This window comes from Hemitrygon akajei, chromosome 5 (assembly GCF_048418815.1).
Source record: "Hemitrygon akajei chromosome 5, sHemAka1.3, whole genome shotgun sequence".
NCBI classification, from domain to species: Eukaryota; Metazoa; Chordata; class Chondrichthyes; order Myliobatiformes; family Dasyatidae; genus Hemitrygon; species Hemitrygon akajei.
In genome coordinates, this window is record NC_133128.1 from 158,434,914 (window position 1) to 158,459,572 (window position 24,659).

The 24,659-nt window shown below is 39.4% G+C and overlaps 2 protein-coding genes across 4 annotated transcripts in view; one reads left to right on the plus strand and one right to left on the minus strand.

The window, feature by feature from the left end:
• Window positions 1-15,811, plus strand: part of LOC140728360 (signal transducer and activator of transcription 1-alpha/beta-like) — a 53,276-nt gene extending 37,465 nt beyond the window's left edge. The window contains exons 21-24 of the mRNA XM_073046972.1: window positions 1,553-1,741; window positions 3,297-3,372; window positions 6,979-7,081; window positions 13,715-15,811. Coding sequence (XP_072903073.1) covers window positions 1,553-1,741; window positions 3,297-3,372; window positions 6,979-7,081; window positions 13,715-13,738 — 392 coding nt within the window. The 3' untranslated portion in view covers window positions 13,739-15,811. The remainder of the gene's footprint in view (window positions 1-1,552; window positions 1,742-3,296; window positions 3,373-6,978; window positions 7,082-13,714) is intronic.
• A 1,008-nt stretch (window positions 15,812-16,819) lies between these two features.
• glsb (glutaminase b) overlaps window positions 16,820-24,659 on the minus strand; it is an 83,386-nt gene continuing 75,546 nt past the window's right edge. For 2 of the 3 annotated variants that reach the window (XM_073046975.1, XM_073046973.1), the window contains exons 16-19: window positions 22,713-22,789; window positions 22,554-22,617; window positions 21,897-22,044; window positions 16,820-21,091 (exon numbers count right to left, since the gene is read on the minus strand). In XM_073046975.1, coding sequence (XP_072903076.1) covers window positions 21,083-21,091; window positions 21,897-22,044; window positions 22,554-22,617; window positions 22,713-22,789 — 298 coding nt within the window. In that variant the 3' untranslated portion in view covers window positions 16,820-21,082. Of the gene's footprint in view, window positions 22,045-22,553; window positions 22,618-22,712; window positions 22,790-24,659 lie in introns of all 3 variants that reach the window. The other variant, XM_073046974.1, reaches the window with a different exon arrangement.

A 24,659-nucleotide genomic window follows, 5' to 3' on the forward strand; every position in this document is an offset into this window, starting at 1 on the left:
TGTTCTACAGCTGTTTTGAATTGTTACTTAAATATGCCATCTTTAAGTTTTCTCAACATAATCTTAATTCTCTTTTTTCCACGCTTCAGCTTCTTTAATTTTGTTTTGTTGGTAGCTATTACTGGGTGGTGACCTGAACCACAGTCTGTTCCTGGGGAGGCTTTAGAATTTGTGATGATATTTCTAAGGCATTCATTGATGGTAATGAGATCTAATTGATTCCTTGTTCTATCTCCAGGGCTAATCCAAATACACAATCTACGTGGATGGTTTTTATACCAAGTATTGGTGATCACTTGGTTGTTTCTGACACACCAATCAGTAAACCTTCCTCTATTTTCATTTTTCCTCCCCTCATCCAAAAGGTCCTATGATGTTAACCTTTTCCTGTCCAACTTTGGAGTTAAAATCTCCCATGACTAGTTTTGAATCCTGAGCTTTACATTGCTCATAAGCACTTTTGAGATCTTCATAAAACTTGTTGATATCCTCTTCATCTGCGTCACTTGTTGGCGCATAGGCTTGGATTATGCTAATATTAAAAGGGTTACCCCTTAATTAAACTAAAAGGCGTTTGGATATCACCCATATCCCATAAGACATTTTGATACTTGTTTGTTTAGAATAATTCCAACTCTATATATATGCTGTTGACCTCCAGAATACATTATCAGAGAACTACTCTTAGTGAATTTGCCACTGTCGGTCCATCAAATATCTGACAGGCCTAAGATATCAACTTCTAATCTTTTCATTTCATTTACTGTGTTGTCCAGCTTTCCTTTCTGGTAAAGTGTACGGATGTTCCATGTTGCTACCCTTAGCCTTGCCCTATTGCTTACAGTCTCTGGATGACGGTCTGGTATCACTTGCAGCACATGACTACCTCTACTGAGCGAGGTGTTCTGTTGATTCGAATCAACCCCGTTCACGCCATTGTCTGGTTTCCTCCTCCTCTTTCTTTCCATGATTGACCAGGGAGAAATTTCAACAGTGGTTTGCCATTGCCTTCTGTTGCTGCAGTGCTTATCTAACTAGAGCATTTGACCTCTACTGGTGTTCCCGATTGGGTATCATACACTAAGTGTTGACCAACCTTTGCTGCTGTTGTACAAAGACAATCCTCCACCAAAGCTTGGACTCCATCTCCCTGCTGCCAGAGACTTCAGTGATTTTTAGCTGACACTTGCCATAGACAGAGCTCCTTCAGCAAGACAGGGTACACCTGGACCTAAGTCCTACGTGAAGGCGGAGTTGTCTTGGGTGGTAGAAGCTATATAATCGCTATTGACATTTCCTAATATTTGGTCAGGACCCAACCACCCTATACACCCACCATGCTGAAATACAATGACTACATAAGTGAGCATTTTGATTCAATACCAATGTTAAATAGAGGATTTTTGCATTTGGAGTATATTATAAGTAACTTTTGTTGGCACTAAAGTTCTAGTAGCTTGAGAATTGTCCATTTCTTTACTCTCTGGATATCTGCTTTTGTGTGCTTACTAATTTATTGCCATCTGTTTTTCTTTTTAATTTCTATTCCCAGCTGAGCCTCAGTTTCACTCTGTCGAGCCATACACCAAGCATCAACTGTCAGCTGTTACCTTCCCCGATATCATTCGCAATTACAAAGTAATGGCAGCTGAGAACATTCCTGAAAACCCATTGAAGTATTTGTATCCTGAGATCCCCAAAGACCAAGCATTTGGAAAGTATTACTCCAGGCCAAAAGATCGTAAGTATAAGGCCAGAACTAATAGTAAAACATTTATGTTCTGAAAATGTTGATGGGACTTGACAATCATTAACTTTTGTGTTGAATCAGTGTGAAGGTCTCACTGAAAAGGTTAACTATTAACACATTCTTTGACTCAGTTGGCACAGAAGTTGACTGCTTCTGGATTTGTGTATCTTGACCTTTATTCTCTGAATGTGCTGCAGTGACTAGAAATTTAAGATGTCCTAAGCACGAATGCAGTGGGACCAATTTGAACTAGAGTTTTTCCTCCTGTTGCAGTTGTTCAGTTCAAAATATTTGCATTAAGGTGGTGGTACAAAAGTGGTGAGGAGAAATTCTGGCTTGTGGCAGTGGAGTGAGGTGGGCAATAGTGGGGAAATAGTTTCCAATTTGAATGTTTCTACTCACACAAAGCAAAAACTCTTGTTCATGACTGAGTATGAGATTTTAGACCCAAAATGTCTGTGTGGCACTGTGTTCCTTAGTTTTTTCCATTTGTATTTTAAATTTACTGTACATCTTGGCATCCATTTAGGGGAAAGGTTCTTCTCGTCCCTCCTGCTGAAGTTGCTCTTTCTCCTGTAGAACAATTCTGGTGTACTTTATTCCATGATACTTACTGGAAAACACAGCCTACACACTCCTCTTGGGCTTAGATAGCCATCTTACTAAAAAGCACTGGTGAAATTTGTTGTAAGTAAGCTAAGCAAGGCTGAGGTGAACTCATGAACTGCAGGAGGATAAAGGAATAATAGAGATGTGCATTGAACAGTTGCAGAACTTCATATTGTACTTGGTGAGGATCCATTCAGACCATAATCACTTCTGAACACCATTGTGACATTCGCTTTAGGGCTAGAGTACCTGTGAATCGCTGGGAATTTGTCCCCACCTGCATTTCAAGAGTATTTGTCTTCAGTCTGCTCAGTGCACAGTGCATCAACCACCACCAGGACCATCACTGCCATTTGTGCCGCAGCATTTATTGGGTCACTGGGAACTCCAGAACAACACTTGTTATTTGCTGCAGCTACCATACAATATACTAAAACTGCAGCCAGACTTCAAGGTTGGCTAGGGACTTGCGGTTGTGCTATTCTACAGTTGGCCCACTGGACTGGAGGCAAATCTCGTCAAATGCAGTGGGAGCAAATGTCCCTGGCGGTTCTTAAATAATCTTGCCTTAAGGAATGTGTTTAAAAATGATTATGCAATACAGGTGTCCCCCACTTTATAAATGTTCACTTTACACCACTTTGCTTTTACAAAAGACCTACTTTAGTAACCTGTTTCCGCATTACAAAGAGGATTTTCGCTTTTACGAAAATCTTTCCCATATAAATTAATGGTTCTTCGCTTTACGTCATTTCGCCTTAAAGGTTTCATAGGAACCCTCTACCTTTGTAAGGGGGGGCACCTGTAGCACAGTTGGTTATAGATAGATGAATAATCTGTAGGAGAAGGTTGAACTTGTGTACCTTGGGTACTGTGCAAATTATAAAGGGAAGTTTTTGTCTCATTTAACTAAATTCTGGTTTATTCAATTTCTCAGCTTCAGAGCCTATGGATGTGGATGATGCCAAGACAAGTGGTTATATAAAGACTGAACTGATCTCTGTCTCCGAAGTGTAAGTAACACTTTTTGGTGGGCTGCAGTCATCATGAGCTCTCGCTTGTGGAAGAGAAGGTGCAAGATTTAAAGAGTTCAAGGCTTTTAGGGACTTGAGGGCTGTTATCAATGATCTATTAGGCACTCAGACCAATAAAGTGAAGTGTCTGGAGGTGGCCAGGCTTGGGTGAGAACAGGTGGAGGCTCTGAGTAAGATGCGAATGTATTTATTTTTATCCATAAGTACAAAGCTGGTGTGGTGAGAATGGGTCCAGGGTTAGTGGTATGTTCTTCATGTGAAAGATGGGAAGTCCTGAAGATTTCCAGTTGCCCTAATACCTACATCTGCATGAAATGCATTAAGCCACAGTTTCTTGGAGATGGTGTTAAGGAGCTAGAGCTGGATGACCTTTTGGCTCTTGTGTGAAAATGAAGTGGTGGTGGTGGAACTACAGGGAGGTAGCAACACCCAAGTTGCAAGAAGCAGGTAGCTAAGTGACTGTCAGGAGGGGGGAGAGGGAATAGGCAACCAGTGTAGAACACCCCTGTGGCCGTTCCCCTCAATAGTTAAGTATATCTTTTGATTACTGTTTTTTTTTTGTTGGGGGGGGGGGGGGGTACAGGAGAAGCCACAGCAACCAGGACTCTGGCATTGTCTGGCTCTGTACTTGGAGAAGAGGAGTGCAGTAGTGTTAAGGGATTCCATAGTTAGAGGAGTAGACAGGAGATTCTGTGACCTGGATGGTATGTTGCCTCCTAGGTGACGGGGTCAGTAATGTCTCTGGGTCTATAGCATTCGAAAGGGGGAGGGTGAACAGCCTGGAAGTCATGGTATATATTGGTACCAAAGAATATGTAGGAAAATTCGGGGAGGGTGGTTTGGGGAAGAGGAGATCCTGAAGAGGATATAAGGAGTTAAGCAGGAAGTTTAGAGCAGGACCTGGAGGAAAGTAATCTCTGGAACTGTGTGCCACACACCAGTGAGTAGAAATGGGATTATATGGTGGATAACTGTGTGGCTGAGGAATTGGGGCAGGGCTGGCTCTCTTCTGGGGAACACGTGACCTGGACAAAAAGATCAGAGTACCACTGGAATGTGAGGGTGGATCCCCTCGTGTTTGGGTGTTTCTGTTGCAGAGACAATTGCTAGAGGTGCTGGAGAGGGTTTAAACTAACATGGCAGGAGAATGGGAATTGGGATGATAGGGTTGAGCATGGGGCAGTTGGTATGTGAGTAGATGCAGTGAGACTGAGGAAGGACAAGCAGATTGTAGGATAAAATTTGCAGTCGGCTGAGTTGAAGTATAACATGGGGATAAAATCGAAAAGTGTTGAAGGGTGATGAAAGGTGTTGAATTTGGAAAGTGTGGAGTATACTAAATAAGGTAAGCTTGTAGCACAGTTAGAGATTGACAGGTACAATGTGAGCATCACTGAGTAATGGCTGAAAGAAGATCCTTAGCTCCAAACTGGGATGCACAGGCAGGTAGGCAGAGGGTGGGATGAAATCAAGTGCTTGGAAAGAGGTGATAATAGAAATGGAAGATGTAAAATCCTTGAGTAGAATTAAGAAACAAAGGTGAGAAGACCCTGATGGGAGTTGTATGCAGGCCTCAACAGTAGTCAGGATGTGTGGTACAAATTGCAGTGAGAGAAAGAAGGCATGTCAAATACAAACCAGATTTGCATAGGAGCTTAAGGTGAAAGATCTTTTAGGAGTTAGTGGTCATAATGATAATTCATCATACAGTTTGAGAGGGAGAAGATGAAGTGGGATGTATCAGTATAATAGTGGAGTAAAAGAATTGGAGGCATGAAAAACGAGCTGGCCAAAGTTGATTGGAAGGGACACTAGCAGGGATGACAGCAGAAGGGCAATGGCTGAGTTTCTGGGGGCAATTCAGAAGGTGCAGGATAGATGTGTCCTAAAGAAGACACCATGCTAGCATAGTGGCAAGCACAAAACTATTACAGCTCGGTGAGGTTTAGAGTTCAATTCTAGAGGGGGAGGGGATTCCTGAATTCACTAAGAAAATTTTTACGTCCTTCCCACGAGCATATGGGGGAGGCTGAAGAATGAATAGCCTGACTAAAGTGGTTGAGAAGATGTTGGAGCCTAGTATTAAGGATGAGGTTTCAGGATCCTTTGAGGCACATGACAAAATACATCCAAGTCAGCATTTTTTCCTTAAGGGAAGTCTTGCTTAACAAATCCTGTTGGAATTATTTGAGGAAGTAACAAGCAGAGTAAACAAAGTCAGTGGATGTTGACTTGTATCTTCAGAAGGCCTTTGACAAAGTGCCACACATGAGGCTGCTTAAGATGAGAGCCCATGGTATTATAAGGAAGATACTAGCAAGGGTTGAAGATTGGTTGATTAGTATGAGGCAGAGGGCCTTTTATGGTTGGCTGCTGGTGACTAGGTGTCCCACAGGGGTCGCTGTTGAGAATGCTTTTCATGTTGTTGATGGCTCTGTGGCTAAGCTTGCAGATGATGGGAAGATGTGTGGAAAGGAAGGTGGTGTTGAAGCAGGGTGGTGCTGCAGAAGGACTTAAAGATTGGGGGGGGGAATGGACAACAGTGGTGGATAGAATATGGTGTAGGAAAGTGTATGGTCATGCACGTTGGTAAAGGAATAAAGGCATAGACTTTTCTAAATGAGAAAATTCAGAAATTAGAGTGCAAAGGGATTTGTGTCCTTCTGCAGGATTCCCTAAAGGTTAACTCGAATTGGTGGGAAGGAAGATAAATGCAATACAGTATTAGCATTCATTTCAAGAGGAGTAGAATATAAGGCATGGTTGTAATGCTGAGTCTTTATAAGATATTGGTCAGACTACTAATTGTGAGCTGATATCCTCATCTAAGAAAAGATATGTTGGCATTGGAGAGGATCCAAAGGTTCTTGAGAACTGCCCAGGAAATGAAATGGTTAACATGAGCATTTGCTGGCTCTAGCCCTGTACTCACTGGAGTTCAGAAGAACGAAGGTATTACTGATGTAATCTATTTGGGCCTTAGATCATGCAAATAAGGATGTTTCCTCTAGCGAGTAGATCAGGAAAAATAGCAAGCCAGAGGCTGATGAATCTGGAATTCCTTGCCATAGATGACTGGGGATATTTAAGGCTGAGGATGGGTTTATGGAGAGAATGCAGTTGAGGAATAATGAGCCATCATGGAATGGCAGAGTAGACTGAATAGGCCAAAGAGTCTAATTTTGTTCACTATCTTATGGCCAATAGTTATGTCAACATTTCATTATCATAAATTTATTAAACATTGGGTAAATGATTTTAAATATGGTGGAATATGTTGGATTGTCAGGAGAAGGCCTCATATCAAGTCTAGGCATTTCTGTTGACAAAGCAGGAAGATTCCATTGCAGGTTTCCTGGCTCTGTAAGCAGCTGCATTATTAAGACATTGACTTGTCATTAACTTGCTGCACATAGCAGGTTCCACAAACGGCAAATTATTTCATAAACTCAATAAAACTACACTTGTCAAACATACTTTATTTGATACATGCTAATTTTAAGATTTGTAATGGCATCCATAACCACCAAGACAATTGAAACTCTGCGTTTATGAATAACTGTTTTATTATGTGGTTGTTTCCAGTCATCCTTCCAGACTGCAGACAACAGAAAACCTTCTACCTATGTCCGTGGAGGATTTTGGTGAATTGACAAGACACTTAAGTTCTTCAGATATTGATTCAGTGGTAGGTTTTGGAATCTAAGTGGCTGCAGTTTTTTTTGCAAACTGAACTTAATTGTGTTTGGTGTTTTCCATTTTTGTGTATTGTAGCTTAGACTTTTAATGTCTTGTTCAGTAAATATTGCTGTCGTGTGACTTCTGCTTCAGTGTACTATATGGATACACAACTTTTTTTAAAAACCTTCAGCTTTTTGTACTGGTCCCAATTTTTGATTTAATTTGGCTGATGGAAAATAAAACTGATGTACAATCACACATGATGCATTATAGTAACTATTTCTCCATCCCAGAAATTTCTTGGTGCAAAATACCCTTATTTAGTCATCCAAATTAAACTGAACTTGTTCATCCACTGGGTGAATCTTCAATTAAAGGTAAGCAGAAGTGGATAATGATTAAGTTTTACTGTCTGGCCAATCAAGAACCTATCAACCGTTGCCTCAAATGTACCCAATGACTTGGCCTGTGCAGCCATCTGTGGCAATGCATTCTGCTGATTCACCACCCTAAAGGAATTTTTCCTCATCTGTTCTAAATGGATGTCCCTCAATTCTGAGGCTGTGCTCTCTGGTCCTAGACTCTCCACTATATTTTTTTTTAAAAAATCACTCTCCACAGCCACTTTATCCTGACTATTCAGTATTTGATAGGTTTCAATGAGATACTCTAGTGAGTACAGGCCCATTGCCACGAAATGCTCTTTATTCCCAGGGTCATTCTTGTGAACATCATCTAGACCCTTTTTAAAGCCAGTCTATCTTTTATATATGAGAGAGGGACACTCAAAACAACTCTTACTCCAACTGTGCTCTGACCAATGTCCAATAAAGCCTTTAGTATTATATTCTTGCGTTTGTATTCTAGTCTTCTCAATAAATGCTAACACTGCATTTGCCTTCCTTACCACTTACTCAACCTGAAAATGAACTTCCAGGGAATCGTGCACAAGGACTCCCAAGTCTCTTTGTACTTTTATTTTCTCATTTAGAAAATAGTCCAGTCCTTTATTCCTTCTCACAAAGTGCATGATAATACATCGGTTCATTACATGCCAACTGCTACTTTTCCCATTCCTCCAAACTAAGTTCCGCAGCTACCCAGCTGGCTCAACACCACCTGCCCCTCCACCCTTTTGGCCATCTTGACCAAAAAGTTATTAATTCTTTCATCCAAATCATTGACATAAACGTAAAGAAGCAATGCTAATACTCATCTCTGTGGCACACCATTTGCCACTGGCAGCCAACCTGAAAGTTTCCCCTTTATTCCCATTTCCCTCCAGCTAGTCAGCCAGTCTTCTATCTATACTAGTATCTTTCCTGGTAATACCATAGGCCCTTGCCTTGTCAAAGGCATTCTGAAAGTCCAAACAGCCACTGACTTCGTCTATCCTACCTGTTACTTTATAAGAATTCCAACAGATTTCAGGCAAAATTCTGCCTTGAGGAATCCGTGCTGAGTTTGCCCTATTTTATCATGTGTCTCCCTGTATCGTGAAACCACCTACTTAATAATCAGCTCCATCTTCCCAACCACTGAGATCAGCCAAACTGGCTTCAACTTACATTCTTCTGCATCCTTGTTTCCATCTCAAACTGTAGGCTGGATTTTATCAGGTTTATGATCACTGCCTCTGAAGGATTCCTTAAGTTTTCTTATCAAATCTGGGTCATTACATAATGCCCAACACAGAATAGCTGAACCCCTAGTGGGCTCAACCACAAGCTGCTCTTAAAAAACCATTGTATCAACTTTTTTCCCTAATATACCTGCATATTAAAGTCCCTCTTATCTATCACATTGCTTTTTTCTGTGCCTTTTCTATCTGTCATTGCAATTTGTACCCCAGTAATTTATTGGTGCCAGGCTCATATATGCCAACTACATTCACCACCATTTTTAGACAGAAGTACCAAATAGTCCATTCTGGCTTTCTCCTGAGATGCTATTATCACAGAAGCCAAGCTCTTGACAATTTGATTAACTCTACATGATCTTGATGACTGAATGCACTTGTAAAGTGAAGTTAACAGAACTGCAACGTGCCACCTATGGTATCAATGATCAATTATTATTAAAGTACATATGTTACTGTATACAACCCTGATAATTTTCTTGTAGGCATACTCAATATATCCATAATAGAATCCATGAAAGATTTGAACACTAAGTTCATGCAAAGACAACAGACTGTGCAAATTCTAAGAAAGAAAGAAATATTGAGAATGAGATGAAGAATCCTTGAAAGTGAGACTTGAAAGACTGATAGTTAAGTTGTAATAATTACTCCTGAACCTGGTTGTATGTGTGTGTGGCTCCTGTACCATCTTCCTGATGGCAGCAGTGAGAATAGAGGCATATCCTGATGAATGCTGCTTTCATGTGTAGCTGTATTTGGTGGTGGGGAGGGCTTTACCCATGATGGACTGGCCACATCCACTAGTTTCTGTCATATTTGCAAGGTTTCCAATACAGTTTAAAAAGACTGGCATTTAACTAACCATGCAGAAAACCATCCTAATGTGGCTTCCACTACAACAGAACCATCAAGAAGGCATTTCCTCAAGGATGCCCAGAATATGCTTTGCCCAAACCACACCAGACCTCACTACAGCCTTTGCCCAAGTATGGAGTAGAAAGCTGAATTCCAGTGAAGTGAAACTAACTTGTCAGCAAGCTAACGTTTGAGTGGGAGTCATTGCAAATGCAGATAGTCAGTCATACCTTGCTCAAAACTAAGTTAATTGTGATTATTACAGGGCAATCAGCCCAGGAACAGAACATCAGTGCAGGAGTTCTTTAGGATTGAGGAAAAGGGATCCAAACTTTTTTAAAAATAGTTGCTTCAGTAATAGCCTTCCATCTTGAGACCAGATCAGGACATATTTGCACAATGTTCAATTCAATTTCCCACTTCTCAGCAACTGAAGCAGTTCATGATTACATGTAGCAAGACCAAGGCAACATCCAGGAATGGAGTGTCAAGTGTCATTGTACTATGTGGGTTAGGCACTGGCCATTTCCCAATTGTGTCTTAACAGAAACCTTTGACAGGCCATGATAGCACTATCATCAGTCTCCTACCCTCATTATCATTGGGGAGGGGGTGTCACCAATGAATGGAAACTCATCTGGACTGATCACTCATGCCATGCTACAAGAGCGGGGCAGAGACTGGGTACATTGCAGTGAGTGACATATCCCAGTGTATTTCCACCATTCATATTCTATAAACCAAGAATGTGATGGACTACCTAGATGAACACAGTGCCAACAATGCAATCTTAACCATCTGAAGCAAAACAACCGATTTTGATAAGCAGCCCCCGCCCTCAGCCACCTCCCTAAACATTTTGTTCACTGTTTTAGTGGCTGCAGTACATTTATCTGCAAACAACGTTATTTGCTGACCATTGCTTGGTGAGAACCACCCAAAGCCCACAGTGGGCAGCAATTGCATTTAAACACCACCATCCAGGGTTCTTTACTCCTTGCTCTCTGCCTTGTCTCTAAAGGCAATCAGAAATTAGCAAAAACGCCTATTCTAGATTCTGAAAGTAAATGCAAATCATTTGGCAGAAGTGGGTAAATCAATGTCAGAACAGTTAGAGACATGCAAGCAGGAGCTGTGAAGGTAGGGCAGGAGTGGTCTGAGGGGAAATGTGGGACATCCAAGCCTAGATTGAAAAGAATAAAACAATGGGAATCTAATGTTGGATCCCAGATAATGAAGATCTTTTTAAAAAAAAACTTAGGGAAAAAGTGGTGGAAATTAAGAGACAGCCAGGTGAAAAGGCTGGAATTCAAGGGAAGGAAAAGAGCATAATAAAGGAAAGTTGAAGCTTGTTGGTAACCAGAGAAAGGCATAGTGCTTGATTAATATTTCAAGGAACTAAATATTAAGGAGTTGAATGTCTTAAGTAGATAAATATCAGGTACATGAAAATGTTCCAAGCTGTTAACTGCATTGAGAGGAAAATGTGGTCTCAGACCATTTTCTACTTCTCTAGTTCTGGACTATCTCAGTACAAGGCATAAACATGGAAACATTCCCATGGTGTGAGGAACCAAAGCAAAAATCTGTCAGCCTTACCTGGTGCATTCTCAGAGTTTGTGCAAAGCTACTGGACAAGTTATGGATGTTCTTTAGAGAATTTTGCTTCTTCTTCGGCTACAAGTTGAGGGAACCTATTTCCTCACTAGCCACATTTAATATGCCTATAGAACCCTTTGGGCCTTTGCTTATCTAGCCTGTCAGATCCTTCTCATCTTTTTTTGCACTCATACATTGTCATTCAGAGGTTCACTAGTTCCCAAAGGCTTCTGCACCATGTATACCTTCTTCCTTTTCTTAAGCAGAGCTCTCTTGCAGTCAGCATTCCCCAAAACTACCCTTCCAGTCCTACCCTTCACTCTAACAGCAACAGGTAGGCCTTGAACTTTAAACATCACACTATTACAGGTCACTCATTTGGCAGATGCTACTTTACCTGTAAACAATCTTGCCCAATCACTGCAAGATCCTGTATAATGGCTCCAAAATTGGCTCCGCCCCAGTTCAGAACCTTGACCTATGAAGTGGCTGGATCGTTCTTAGTTACTATTGGATTCTTTTTCTGTACAGTAGGTTCAAGAAGTTATTCTGCAACCATACAGAACACTAGAAGCATAATGACCAGATAGTTTATTTGTATAGGTTTGCCACAGTAGACCCTTCTGGTCCTTCAATCCACACTGCACCACAACCACCCCAATTTAACCCTAACCTAGTAGCACCACAATGTACAGTTAACCTACCAGCAAGTCTTCGGACTATGGAAGGACCCAGAGAAAACCCACTCATTTCATGGGAAGGCTGTAAAGACTCCTTACAGAGGACAACAAAATCAAATTCTGAACTCTTGACACACCATGCTCCCTCACTGTGTAGTTCTGATTGACATATAACAAGAAGGGTATGAAAAGGTTGGAGAACATTTTCTGTTTTATAAAATAGCTATTGGATATAATGAAAAGTATGTTTTTAATTTAAAAAGCAGCCTAGACAATAGATAGGAAGATTTTTTTTCTGGAAAAATCAACAGATTTAATAACTGGTGGAAGGATTAATGGTGATGCAACATTGAACCAGCCATTCTAGCCCACTGACAGTCAACGACCTACTTATAGCACTTACACATTAATCCCACTTTATTCTCCCAGGTACTTAACTCCCTGGTTTTGCTGCCCACCTGCACACTTGGGAGATTTTTGCAGCCAATTAATGTATCATCTTGCATGTTTTTGGAATGTAGGAGAAAACACAGCACCTAGGGAAGTCCACGCAACCACTAGCAGAAAGTGCAAACTCCAAATTAACAACATGGGAGGTGATGGTGAAACCTGGTTCCTGGCACTGAGGCTGTAATAAATGTGCTATAATACTGCTTCAGCTGAAACACAGTGCCCTGAAGCCCGATGGAAACAACCTCTCAACATTTTAAAAAGTACTTGCCCTTGAACTGTCACATGATGAAAGTGCCAACGGGGATGTTAGCGAAGAGACTAACTGTTAATTCAAAGGACTGGAGTAATCTGGGCACATTCAAATCTCAGCGTAACAGTTACATAAATTACATGTGAATAATCAAAACTAAAATAATTAAAATTGAGAAATCAAATTATAATAACTAATCTAAGTGAAATCTGGCACCTTAATCTGGGCAGGGGAGTCTGCTATGCCAGATCACAGGAATATTGACTTTCAAACAGTCATTTTTAAGTGGTCTCATTTGAGTTTGAGGCCACATACTGCTTTTCTTGTGAAAGGCAACCACTATACAGTAAATAAATTTGGAAAGTGATTAAGTTAAGCAGCTCTTATTTGGTGTAAACACAATGCATGTTGTTCTCTATACGGTAAATTTCTATGTTGTTCGGACACATTGGGTATACCAAAATCTCAAAGTCTTGGATTTCTTTCAACTATTTATGAAGTGTTAGTCATCTCTCACTTTCCTGCTTTGTGCAGTTGTCTGAACTCACCTACCACTGATTTGTTTGTTTAATTTCGTGTCCATGTCAACTATTTGATAGAAGCAAACTAGACATTACAGTAGTATAATCAGGGCAATATCTAGAAATGCTGCTTTAGATAGGGTATTGGTCTTTACATTAAAATGATGTAATTTGATAGTTTTTTCCCAAAGCCTCTTGATTTAGTAAAAATCCATTTGCACTGACCAACCAGTGCAAATGCAAACGTACTCACTTGTTTAGTCCGAATACCTCTTATAAATCCCATCATTTTCAATTGAACATTTTCCTCATTAGGTGGAAGGATATCAGTAAGAGTTGGCAATTTCAGATCATTAACAGCAGCATGTTATATAGGAGTACAAAGACTTGTTTCTACTAGCTCAGTGTAGTTTCCATTACTGGTGTCTGTTTCTGTAGCCTGATGGTACTACTCCAGATTTCACAGGGTGAGCTTCTAGCTCTCAGACTGGAATGCCTGCCAATATGGCAGAACCAAACTTGATAAGTAAATAGGAAATGTTAACAACTAGTTTTTTTAAAATGATTTGTATGTTTATACTGGCAGAAAAGTGAAGTCACAAATCTTACTGAATACAAATATCCACTTTTTTTCGAACAGTTGTGTACAGCCTACCCAAGTTAGCCAAGAGAACGCTTCACACCAATGGATCTATGATTATGGCATGATTTGGTGCTTGCTACAGAAGCACAAGTTTCTTATTGCAATGTAAAGTGGCATTTTTCAGCAAAAAAGGAAAGCTACTGTAGAACCTGTTTGTAATGTTTTAGTTACATTCCTAGAAAATGCGATTTCTGTTTGAGCTGTATATGAACAGTAAATTTGTAATGCTAAATGAAACGTATGAATTTCTTCCATGATGTTAATATAAGCTTTCATTTTAAAGATGTCTCGTGTTCATTGACTGAACTCTGTTCTCTTACCTTCTGTCTTTCTGCTCTGTCTCCACTCTACTTTGTTTCACCTCACAAGATCACCTCCCTTGTTCAAGTAATGGGTGTATGTTAGTCCAAACCACCGACAAAATGCATGTTTAAGGTTTTTTTTTGTGTGGAATTCAATGCCAGGCACTTCGCTTAATAAGCTAGTTTTTAGAAACTTACTTTCTAATAGTGGAACTCTGCTTAACTGAGATTCAAATGTAATCAGAGCCAAACTGCTGCTGTGAATCCCACAGACACAGCTTCTACTCTCTAGCTCCTATCATATTTGAGACACATTTGTACGTGGAACTCGTTTCATTTGCTGACTAAATGCCTGTGGGCTGCTGTACTTCAAATTTCTCAGTGTAATTTGGATGTCCCTCCCCACACAGAAGCAGAAAGGTACAAGTCCTTAAGCCATAAAGAATAGGAGTAGCAGAGCAAGGTCTGTTCCAGTTTTCTTCTCATCCTGTGTTTTGCTGCCAAGTAGCAATGATGTCAAAGAGGATTCTCCTGCTGCTTAGCCATGCTGTGTCATATTTTGGACTAACATCAGGGTCTGAGGTGATTTGAATGAAGCAGTGCAAAATGTCAAGATCAACTCTCATCATTGCTGTTTTCCCCTGATAAACTGCAGATGCTTGCAGACTTAACTGAAATAAAGTACTTAAAGTGTTCTACAAATGAGGCAGCAGTTGTAGGCTACAGGGATTCTTCACATTGATTCCAGGGATTTGTAGTTTGGAATGTGGTAAAATGCATGGGATTCAGGAGTGGATTCACCAACGGGATAGTGAGAGGTCATTTCCTAGCGCTAAAAGAGGGTCCATGTAAGGCAGGGGTTCCCAACCTGGGATCCGCAGACCCCTTGGTTAATAGTAAAGTTTCATAGCATTTAAAAAGATGGTAAATCCCTGATCAGGACAAGTCCAGATCAGGTTAACGGAAATGTGTTTCATTACAGGGATGTAAGGGAAAGCCGTGGATGGTCAGTCGTTAAATTTATTCAAGAGGGAGAATAACTGATTTCATTACCCTCAAAGGAATTAAAGGATATGGGGATCAGAATAAAAATCAGATTTCAGTAAGGCATGATCCGATACAGAGCAGTTGAGAAATACTAGGGGCCTTTGTGCCTCTCTCTCTTGAAGCCTCAACAACTTCCAAAAACTGATTCCTGCAAATCTGAATATGCACTCATTTACTTTCCAGCTATGTCTTCAGCCACAGCACTGAAGAAATTAATTTCCTCCCCAATCCTCTCTTTCAGTCACTTCTTGACAAAGCATAGAACCAGTTGTTTGGTTCCCTTTCACCATATAAACTAACAAATTACAGTGAGACAATGCACTCTGTAAATTGCTGATTTCCAGATTTCTCTCCATTGTAAATATTTTGTGTTTTGAAGCAGTGTAAGCATACTCTTACTTGAAGACGATTACTATTGTAAACTGATGACATGAATTAACTGCCTTATGTTTCCAAGGTGATGTAATAGGTCATACTTTCCGAAGGCCTGAGGCTCTGGCAGAACTTCCAGGATCATGGGATTTCTCAAAGTATGATCGGACAAATAACTAGCAGTAATAAATGGACTCAAAATGCAAGTTGTTTTTGATGAGTCACCCACATAATTGATGGACTTCCTTGTGCCTTCAATAGGTGAGAGTAGCTGAAAAATGTCCTCATCACCCGTTTGATTATGAAACAGTGCTTCATACAAAAGTTTCAACTGCTTGGCAGTCATATATTCAATAAACCAGTTAATAAAGCATTCTTAATATTAGTGGACTTTTCATTTTGCAATCCAACAGCAGGACTGACTGTTCCTTTAAATCAGCACTCTCTGTTCATGGGCAGCATGAAATAGTTGAAACACCAAGGCTTGTGGGTAAATGGTCTGATATTCTTGACAGCTTTAAAGCTGAAGGTCAAACGCAATGAATCAATGCATTGTTAGCTGAGAACGAGCTAATAAACTGGCATGGCTTCTGACCTTCACAGGATACAAAAACATGAACCACCAGCAGCCCAGTCCACCTATAGCATTTTTCATCTCGACACAATCAAATTAGAATGGACCAAAGCTTTTTTTTGGTGGGGGGGGAGGGGTAGAGTGGAGGACGTACTGAAAGAAGAACTCATCTTCCAAAGGGTTTTGCATTAAATGCCAAATGAGCCGCAAAAGGCTTGGTAATGCAAATATGTGCAACTTGGCACTTAGCCAAATGAAGCAGCTGGAGAGATCACATTTACCATAATATTGCCAGCAATTCAGGTTCTCTTTGTACTCTATATATAGTAAGTATTTGATCAGGTTTTCAAGACTCAAATTTCTCTCCAGATTATATGGATCGTATCTAATGCTCCTTATGAAAAAGTAAATGCCTATGTACGTTCAGAATAACTTGATCAATCGTGTATCGGAAGAATTTCAGTTCTATCAAAATGCTATTGAAAGCTGGCATAGCCAAGATCTTGTTCATATTGTACATGCACACATCTTTTACTGTGAGCAAAAAAAAATGGTTTCTGGAAATTTGAAACAGAAATAGAAAATGCCAGAAGAACTCAGCAGATCTGGCAGCGTCAATGGGGAGAGAAACATTCAGTGATTAAGATCAAAGTACCTTCATCAGAACTGAAAAGCAAGTAGACAAGCATATTTTAAATTGCGGGGGGGGGGGGGGTGGTTGGAAAGAATAGAAGGAATCTTTAAGACGAGCTGCACACCTAAGCTATCAAGGTAATATTTTAAATAAATGGCATTTGGAGACAAAAGAGAAATCATACCAATTTTAATAGGTTAAATCAACAAACAGAAGAATTACCTGAAACTTAAATTCAACATTGAATCCTGATGCTGTAATGCACCAGGTGAAATGCTCTTCCTTGAGCTCATTGGAGCAAGGAGGGGCACTAAGGTCAGCGTGGGAGTGGGACAGAAAATTCAAATCAGAAGCTTAGTGTCATCCTTTTCTATTGGACAACTGTGGTCAGCAAAGCAATCACCCAATCTGCATTTTACTTTTCCAATATAGAGGTGACATCTTGAGCTCCAAATACAGTACACACTGGACTGAAAGTGCAAGTAAATTGCTTCTTCACCTGGAAGGAGTGATAGGGTCCTGGACTGTGAAACAAGGTGGGGGTTGCAGCTATGAGCAAATTGGGAACATTGGGGGTGTTGCAGCTTCATGATCCTGTGCAGTGAGAAAGGGTGAAGATGAAAGAAGGAACTTAAGAGTTAAGGAAAGGTGCATGGTGGTGTAGGGGCAAGACTTACCAAGAAGATATGTCTGGTGGTGATACCTCTTGGAGGTTACAAAAGATAAACCATTGAACGTGGAGGTTGCTGGGGTAGAAGATGAAGACAAAATTTTTCCTATTTCAGCATTCTGAAGGACTGCTTCCTTCCATATCTCCCTGGTTCACTCTTCCATCTCATCTCTCCAATCACACTCTTTCTCACAGCTGAGTACCATAAAGTTTCAACATGCAACGTTCCTAATTTGCTCATAATTGGAACTAGCCTTTCCTAGTTCTGGCTGAGGAGAGAGGCTAAGTACAGGAAACAGAGGTAGTACAATTGACAGCCCCATTGACCATGGTAAAGGGAAAGCCATGGTTGAGGGAGAAGGTAGACAAATGCACCAGTGTGCAAATACTCCTCAGAACATTAATGATGGTGAAGAGAGGCTGGGAGAGCAGAATGGTGCCCTTACAGGAAGGAATGCAGGAGTGGTTGTGGGATTCAGTGGGCTGATAATGATTATTGGTAACTGACCTATCATCTGGGATGGAGATCAAGATGCCAAGAAAAGGATGAGTGTTGGACCAAGTAAATGCAAGAACTGGGTTGGACTTGTTAGCAAAAGCGCTGACACTCGAGTGGAGAAAGCAGCATCAATACAATTAATTAGGTGCTGTCCTCTAATGGCAATCAAAATCTCACACTGAGACTCAGGCAGATCTTCTGTAAGACGTGAAGGCCGGTCACATAAAATTCGGGTGAGTACCTTTCCTGTTGTAGAGAGGAGGGAGATACCTCTATAATTTCTGCAGTCAGCTTTGTCACCCTTTTTGAACAGTGTGACAATTAGGGTGTCCCTGAGTTACAGCTGGAATCTTCTCCTGGCCCCAGATCTTGACAAGCAGATCATGAATATGATTTAAAAGTTCTGTGCCACCTTCCTTGATGATTCCCTCAGGCCCAGTAGCCTTGTTGTTCCTCAATTTCTTGCAAGCTGTCTGCGCCTCTTTGATACTCATGTCCTCCTTCATGGATCGTTGTGGGTGCTGGTTGATGACTTCAATGTCAATAGTGATGTTACAATTAAATTACTCTTGAAAGTGATCCATCAAGACAATACAGCGATCAGACCTGAATTTATAGAATGGGCAGAACCGCTGATTCGGAAAAGGCAAAAAGAGGAGGTGTCTGGTTCATGATAAGCTCTCGGTGGTGCTTCAATTTGTTGATTAAATATGCTTCTCCTTAAAACATTTACACCATAACTAATAGAAACTTAATTCTACCCTGATGAGTTAAATGGAAGTTAGCCATAATTAAGAGTTATCATTTAAATTCATTAAGGAGAAAGAGAGAAGAAAGTGGAAATTCACCAGACCTTTCCAACTGTGATTATGATTCACAGAAGATAGTGTTCTCATGGTCTGGGGACATGTTTTCTTTAAAAATAACTGATCACTTTTGCAAGACAGTGAAGCTATTTCCCTTGAGAAACTGAGGAGATAAGTCATGTAGTTTACTTAAATATCCTATTTTAAAACTTTGTAACTAGCAGAACCATGAAGAAAGGGGTAACAAACAAATGATTACAACAAATAAAAATAGTGATTTTGGGAATTATCAAGTTTGGAAATCAGTACTGCACTTTGTGCACAAAATAAGGAATCTAAAACTTTTCTGCATTTAGTTTATTCTGTATTTAACACACCCTGCCTATATATATTTAAATAAATATACTGCATTGCCTGCAACACCTCAAAATTAATGTTACAGATTGAAAATATCAAGCAACAATCAAAAAGATTGCTGTTAGCAAATACATTCAACAGCAAGATAACTGGAAACACATGTCACAATATTGAAAAACAGTTACAGCTACAAACTGTTCCTTAGTACAAGCAGAGGCCAATACTACTGCACATTAAGCTAAGTTCTACACTGAAATAACAACAAAGGATAGAAATACATTTTAAGTGAAACACAGGTTGAGTACCTCTTATCCGAAATTAGAAAATACTTTAGAAATCTGAAATTCTTTGAGCGCTGACATGATGTCACAAATGAAAAATTCCACAAGGCGCTGGGAAGGCTCCCAGTCAGTGCACTGGTCTCTGCACCACAGACAGTTCTGAGAAGTGACCTTATATACATAATGACAGAAGTTAATGAAAAATACAAAAACATTGAATAAAGCAAAAACTTAAAATCTTGATCGGGCATTGAAAGTGGATTCATCAATGGAGTGAGCATATGACACTTAATGGCATGCTGATCCTGAAACAAGCAAAGATCTATCACAACAAACTGAATATTGTAGGTAATTGTTTCATGCACAAAATTATTAAAATTATATAAAACTATTCCCGCTTCCCATTGCACTTGCTATGCAAGGGGCGGCTGTTTGAAATCGATGGTGGATAAGGTGCCTCTTGCAGCACTGGAACCTGGTAAAAGATGCGGTCTGGGGCGGTCATTCAACTCCCGACAGTCTGTGGAGGATCCAGCTCCATCACGTCAGAATCTGCTCCAACTGCGGACTGCTCACTTTGTGAGTTTCACAACAACTGTACATGCAAATAGATTCCAAGTTTAAACTTGGATCCCATTCCCAAGATATCTCGTTATATAAATGCAAATATTCCGAAATATTCTGATCCCAAATATTTTGGATAAAGGATGCTCTCAAACTGTACTCAAAACAAAATTATGCCGCAGTGCTAGAATCTTTCTAAGCAAGCACATACACAAATAAGAGCATAAAGCAAATTTTGGCAGATAGACTCCAACACGCAAATTATGCTTCAAATGCAATCACTAAAGAGATTGGTATCCTGCAGGAATGCAAATGATTCATCAAAAATGCAGCACAGGAAGGTTTTCTTAAATGCAACTAGATTAAGCAAATCAGAACTACAATATTTCAGAAACACTCTCACACTCAAGGTTCCTAGACATGGTTCTAGGGCAGCTTTTTTTTTTTTAGAAACTTTGTACATAAAAGATGATCAGCAAAAATGTTTTTTAAAAAAAGCCAAGTTACCTCAAAAATAAGAATGGAAAATACTCCTTTAGAAAATTTCATCCAAATCAACAAATAGGCACATTAGAGCATTAGACAAAGGGATAGAAAGAGGTGTCCTTTTCCATTCTTTGATTAACATTTAAAGCCCTAAGAATGCAAATGCAAAGTTATAACCTACATAAGTGACAAATATTTTATATACCTCTAGATAAAGGCATAAACTGTGTAGCCTTTTGTAATGTCATGCTTACAAATTGCAAAGTACAATGAACATTTTAGGATGCAATTAACATTCAGAAGCATTCATTGCAATCTCTACAAATAGCAGCTTGTGGCAGCACTACCACAGGATAGTTTTGTATATTTTAACTGGTTTTGATGCTAGAGTATAATGTTAGTTGTCAGTCTATTTTCAATAAATTATTACAAACTATTGGACTAAATCCAACACAAAAATAAACAAGATCTTATACTTGCTTAAAAATTCAAAGTGCCACTGATAAACCATCCCCTAAATTGTCTACAACTAAAGCTTCAACTAAAAGGGAACAAAAATTTGATTAAAAAGCTTTCTAATTAAAGCAGGCAGCCAAGAGTTAGTAATTACCTTATTCTAAACATTAATAAAACAGGCAAAATGTTGGAAAAAAAATTTTCTGAGGAAGTAGGTAGAACTTGATAAATAATACAACATTTTTATCAATCATTTGCATTCCTTCGAGACATTTACTTACAAAATTTACAGTAATGTAACATGAAGTCTCTTCTGTTCAGTGGCCCTTAAGAATGTGGGAAAAAAAGTCAGCAGTGAATGAAACTGCAAACTAAACAAACAGGAAAATTTTCAAGCAACAAAGCCTAAGCAAACACATGCAGACAACAACAAAATAATGTTTCTATAATCCTCATCTTGAGCGTGGTCTTTTGGAGCCATCATGCAACTAAAATTGGACAAGATTTATTAGATAAACAGAAGTCAACACTTACTGATCTGCCTTTAATACATTTGGAACAATTGATTGTTCTAAGATTTGTGCAGGTAAAATTGCCTCTACTGGTAAAACATCCTCACAATATCTACTGGACACAATAATATTCATTCACATTTTGCAGGGATATTGCCAACAAGTTACGTACCACAACAATAACAATTTCTTTATGATGTTATTCTACAACTAGATATTTTCCAGTGTTTATAGGCCAGGAGATGCAAGTGATTTTATCACTTTCTACTATTCACATCATTCAGGACTTCATGGCAATTTTATATCAACTGTAAGACAACAGCTTCCTAAAAATCTTAAATTGTGCTGAGATTATCCTGCTTGCTTTTCCCTAAAACACACATAGAACTTAGTGCATTATTTCAAGTCCCAGAATCATCACCCAAAATGAGCACTGGATTATTTTCTTAATTTTGCCCAGGCATATTGTTTTTCTAAACTACATCAAAACATTTAAAATCTAAACTACTAGAGCAATTACTTGCCGAAAATACAACACTATTTTACAAGCATCACTCAAACATCAGTTTGGTTTTGGTAATTCAGGACAAAATTACTGTGGGACATTGAAGAACTATACCATGCTGTCTATGTTCTCCTTGGAGTGCTTTTCTTTTCCATTGTTCGAATTTTCTGAAGGTATATATTGGTTTTGGTAATCTTGAAGGATTGTTACAATATCATGGTGGCCAAAGTGAATTGCCTCATCCACTGGAGTGTTGCCCCACCTAAAATTATATTTTTACATTTATAAAACAGGTTAAACAATACATTCCAGCAAAACCACCCAAAAATCATCAATAGCATTATAATTATTAAGTTAATTTTTCAGGAGAATTTGACCTCCAACAAGGCTATCTTCAAAACTACTTGCTACGAATCTACTTTCGAAAATAAAATAACTTTTATTTTCCTTTATCAAATTTTATATTTTGGGTTGAGCTGTTCATCCCAAAGTATTACATAGGTTGCACTCTCAAGATGTCCTATTAAAAGGTTTTACATACATTTAGAAAATAGATTTTAAAGATAAATAATCTTAACAGGTAACTGCTTTGAATATATGATTTATAGGAGATAAATCAAGAATGAATCAAGAAATTAACACAATTATTTAAAAAAATGAGCAAGACTACCTACAGGTCAATTTTCTTTTACAGAACTTATTTTACTGATTCTGCTGCACACTAGATGGACTAAGCAGGTTGCTTATGACGTTAAATCATTATCAACTTACCTATCTTTAGGGAACGGGTTTACTTTGCAAGCTTCTAATAAAAAGCGAACCACCTCCACATGGCCTATAAATGAAAGTAAATCTGTGAAATTCTGAATTATTAATTGGCTTTCTCACCATGCTATAAATGTTATGCTATTTCTAGAAATTAAATTGTACCTTCAGCAGCTGCTACGTGCAGCGCTGTTCGTGAGTCATAGTCTCTTTGCTCCATATCCATTGCAGACAAAGCAAACCTAGAGTAAAAGAAAAGAACTGTTTAAAAATAGATACAGTAACTTTACAAGCTGCATTATGCTATTACATACAGATAAAATAAGGTGCAACCATGGGTGGCATGGTAGCACAGTGGTTAGCACAATGCTTTAAAGTATAGGCAAACCAAGTTCGATTCCTGCCACTGACTGTAAGGAGTTTGCACACTCTTGCCATGACTAAATGGGCTTCCTCCAGGTGTTCTGGTTTTCTCCCACAGTCCAAAGACCTACCAGTTGGTAGGTTAATTGGTCTTTGTAAATTGTTCCACGATTAGGCTATGACTAAGCTGGGGATTGCTCAGCATGGCTCAAAGGGCCAACTCCATGCTGTATATCAATAAATTGAAAAAAATACAAAAATGCATGCTATTAAAATAAACAAAATGCAAATTCCTTCCAGTGTTTCTTTTTCATATGTCTTGCAACTGTGCAATTATAATTGCTTTAGGTTCTTGCATGTGAAATAGCTAATGATGATTTAACATCAGAGCCCTATCAGATGGACATCCACAGACTTCTTTTGCTACCAGCACTGTAACCTTAAGCTGCTTTCAACTAACACCATAATATTGACTCACCATTTTTGGCATATCAAGAAGGCGAGTTCAAACTGCTCAACTATTGTAAACTGTTTAACAATGTTATGAATGTAACAAAACTGCAAAGAAATCCCAAACTTTGAATCAGACTATTGCCCAGGTCTGTTCTTCCTGAATTGTGACTTAGAACCGTAGAACATTACAGCACAGAAACAGGCCTTTTGGCCCTTCTTAGCTGTGCTGAACCATTTTTCTGCCTAGTCCCACTGAACTGCACCTAGACTATACCCCTCCATACCCCTCTCATCCATGTACCTGTCCAAGTTTTTCTTAAATGTTAAAAGTGAGCCTGCATTCACCACTTCAACTGGTAGCTCATTCCACACTCCCACTACTCTCTGAGTGAAGAAGACCCCTCAATGTTCCCTTAAAACTTTTCCCTTTTCACCCTTAACCCATGTCCTCTGGTTTTTTTCTCCCCTAGCCTCAGTGGAAAAAGCCTGCTTGCATTCACTCTATCTATACCCATCATAATTTTATACAATTATCAAATCTCCCCTCATTCTTCTACGCTCCAAGGAAAAAAGTCCTAAGCTACTCAACCTTTCTCTGTAACTCAGTTTCTCAAGTCCTGGCAACATCCTTATAAACCTTCTCTGCACTCTTTCAACCTTATTAATACCCTTCCTGTAATTAGGTGACCAAAACTGCACACAATACTCCAAATTCGGCCTCACCATTGCCTTATACAACCTCACCATAACATTCCAACTCTTATGCTCAAAACTTTGATTTATAAAGGCCAATGTGCCGAAAGTTCTCTTTACAACCCTATCTACCTGTGACGCCACTTTTAGGGAATTGTGTATCTGTATTCCCAGATCCCTCTGTTTTAATGCACTTCTCAGTGTCCTACCATTTATCTGGTATGTTCTACCTTGGTTTGTCCTTCCAAAGTGCAATACCTCACACTTGACTTCCATGATAGCATTGTTAACAAAGCTCTTGACCACATTTCAAGCATTTCCCACACCTCTGCTCTCATCCACTCTCCATCATCCTCATTTTCCACCTCACTTGCACCTGCTTTCAACAGCTCATTCCCCGCAATTTCTGTCACCAAATAGATGTACCCTCCAATTTTATTTTCAGCATTTCACTGGAATCCTTCCCTACACTACCCTCTAGATTTCTTCCATTCCAAACAACCGTCCCCAAGGTACTTTCCACTGCAAACACAAGCAATGAAACATTAGTCCTTCCTCCTACCTTTTCTTCCTGGAGTGGAGGACATGCCCAACTCAATGTGC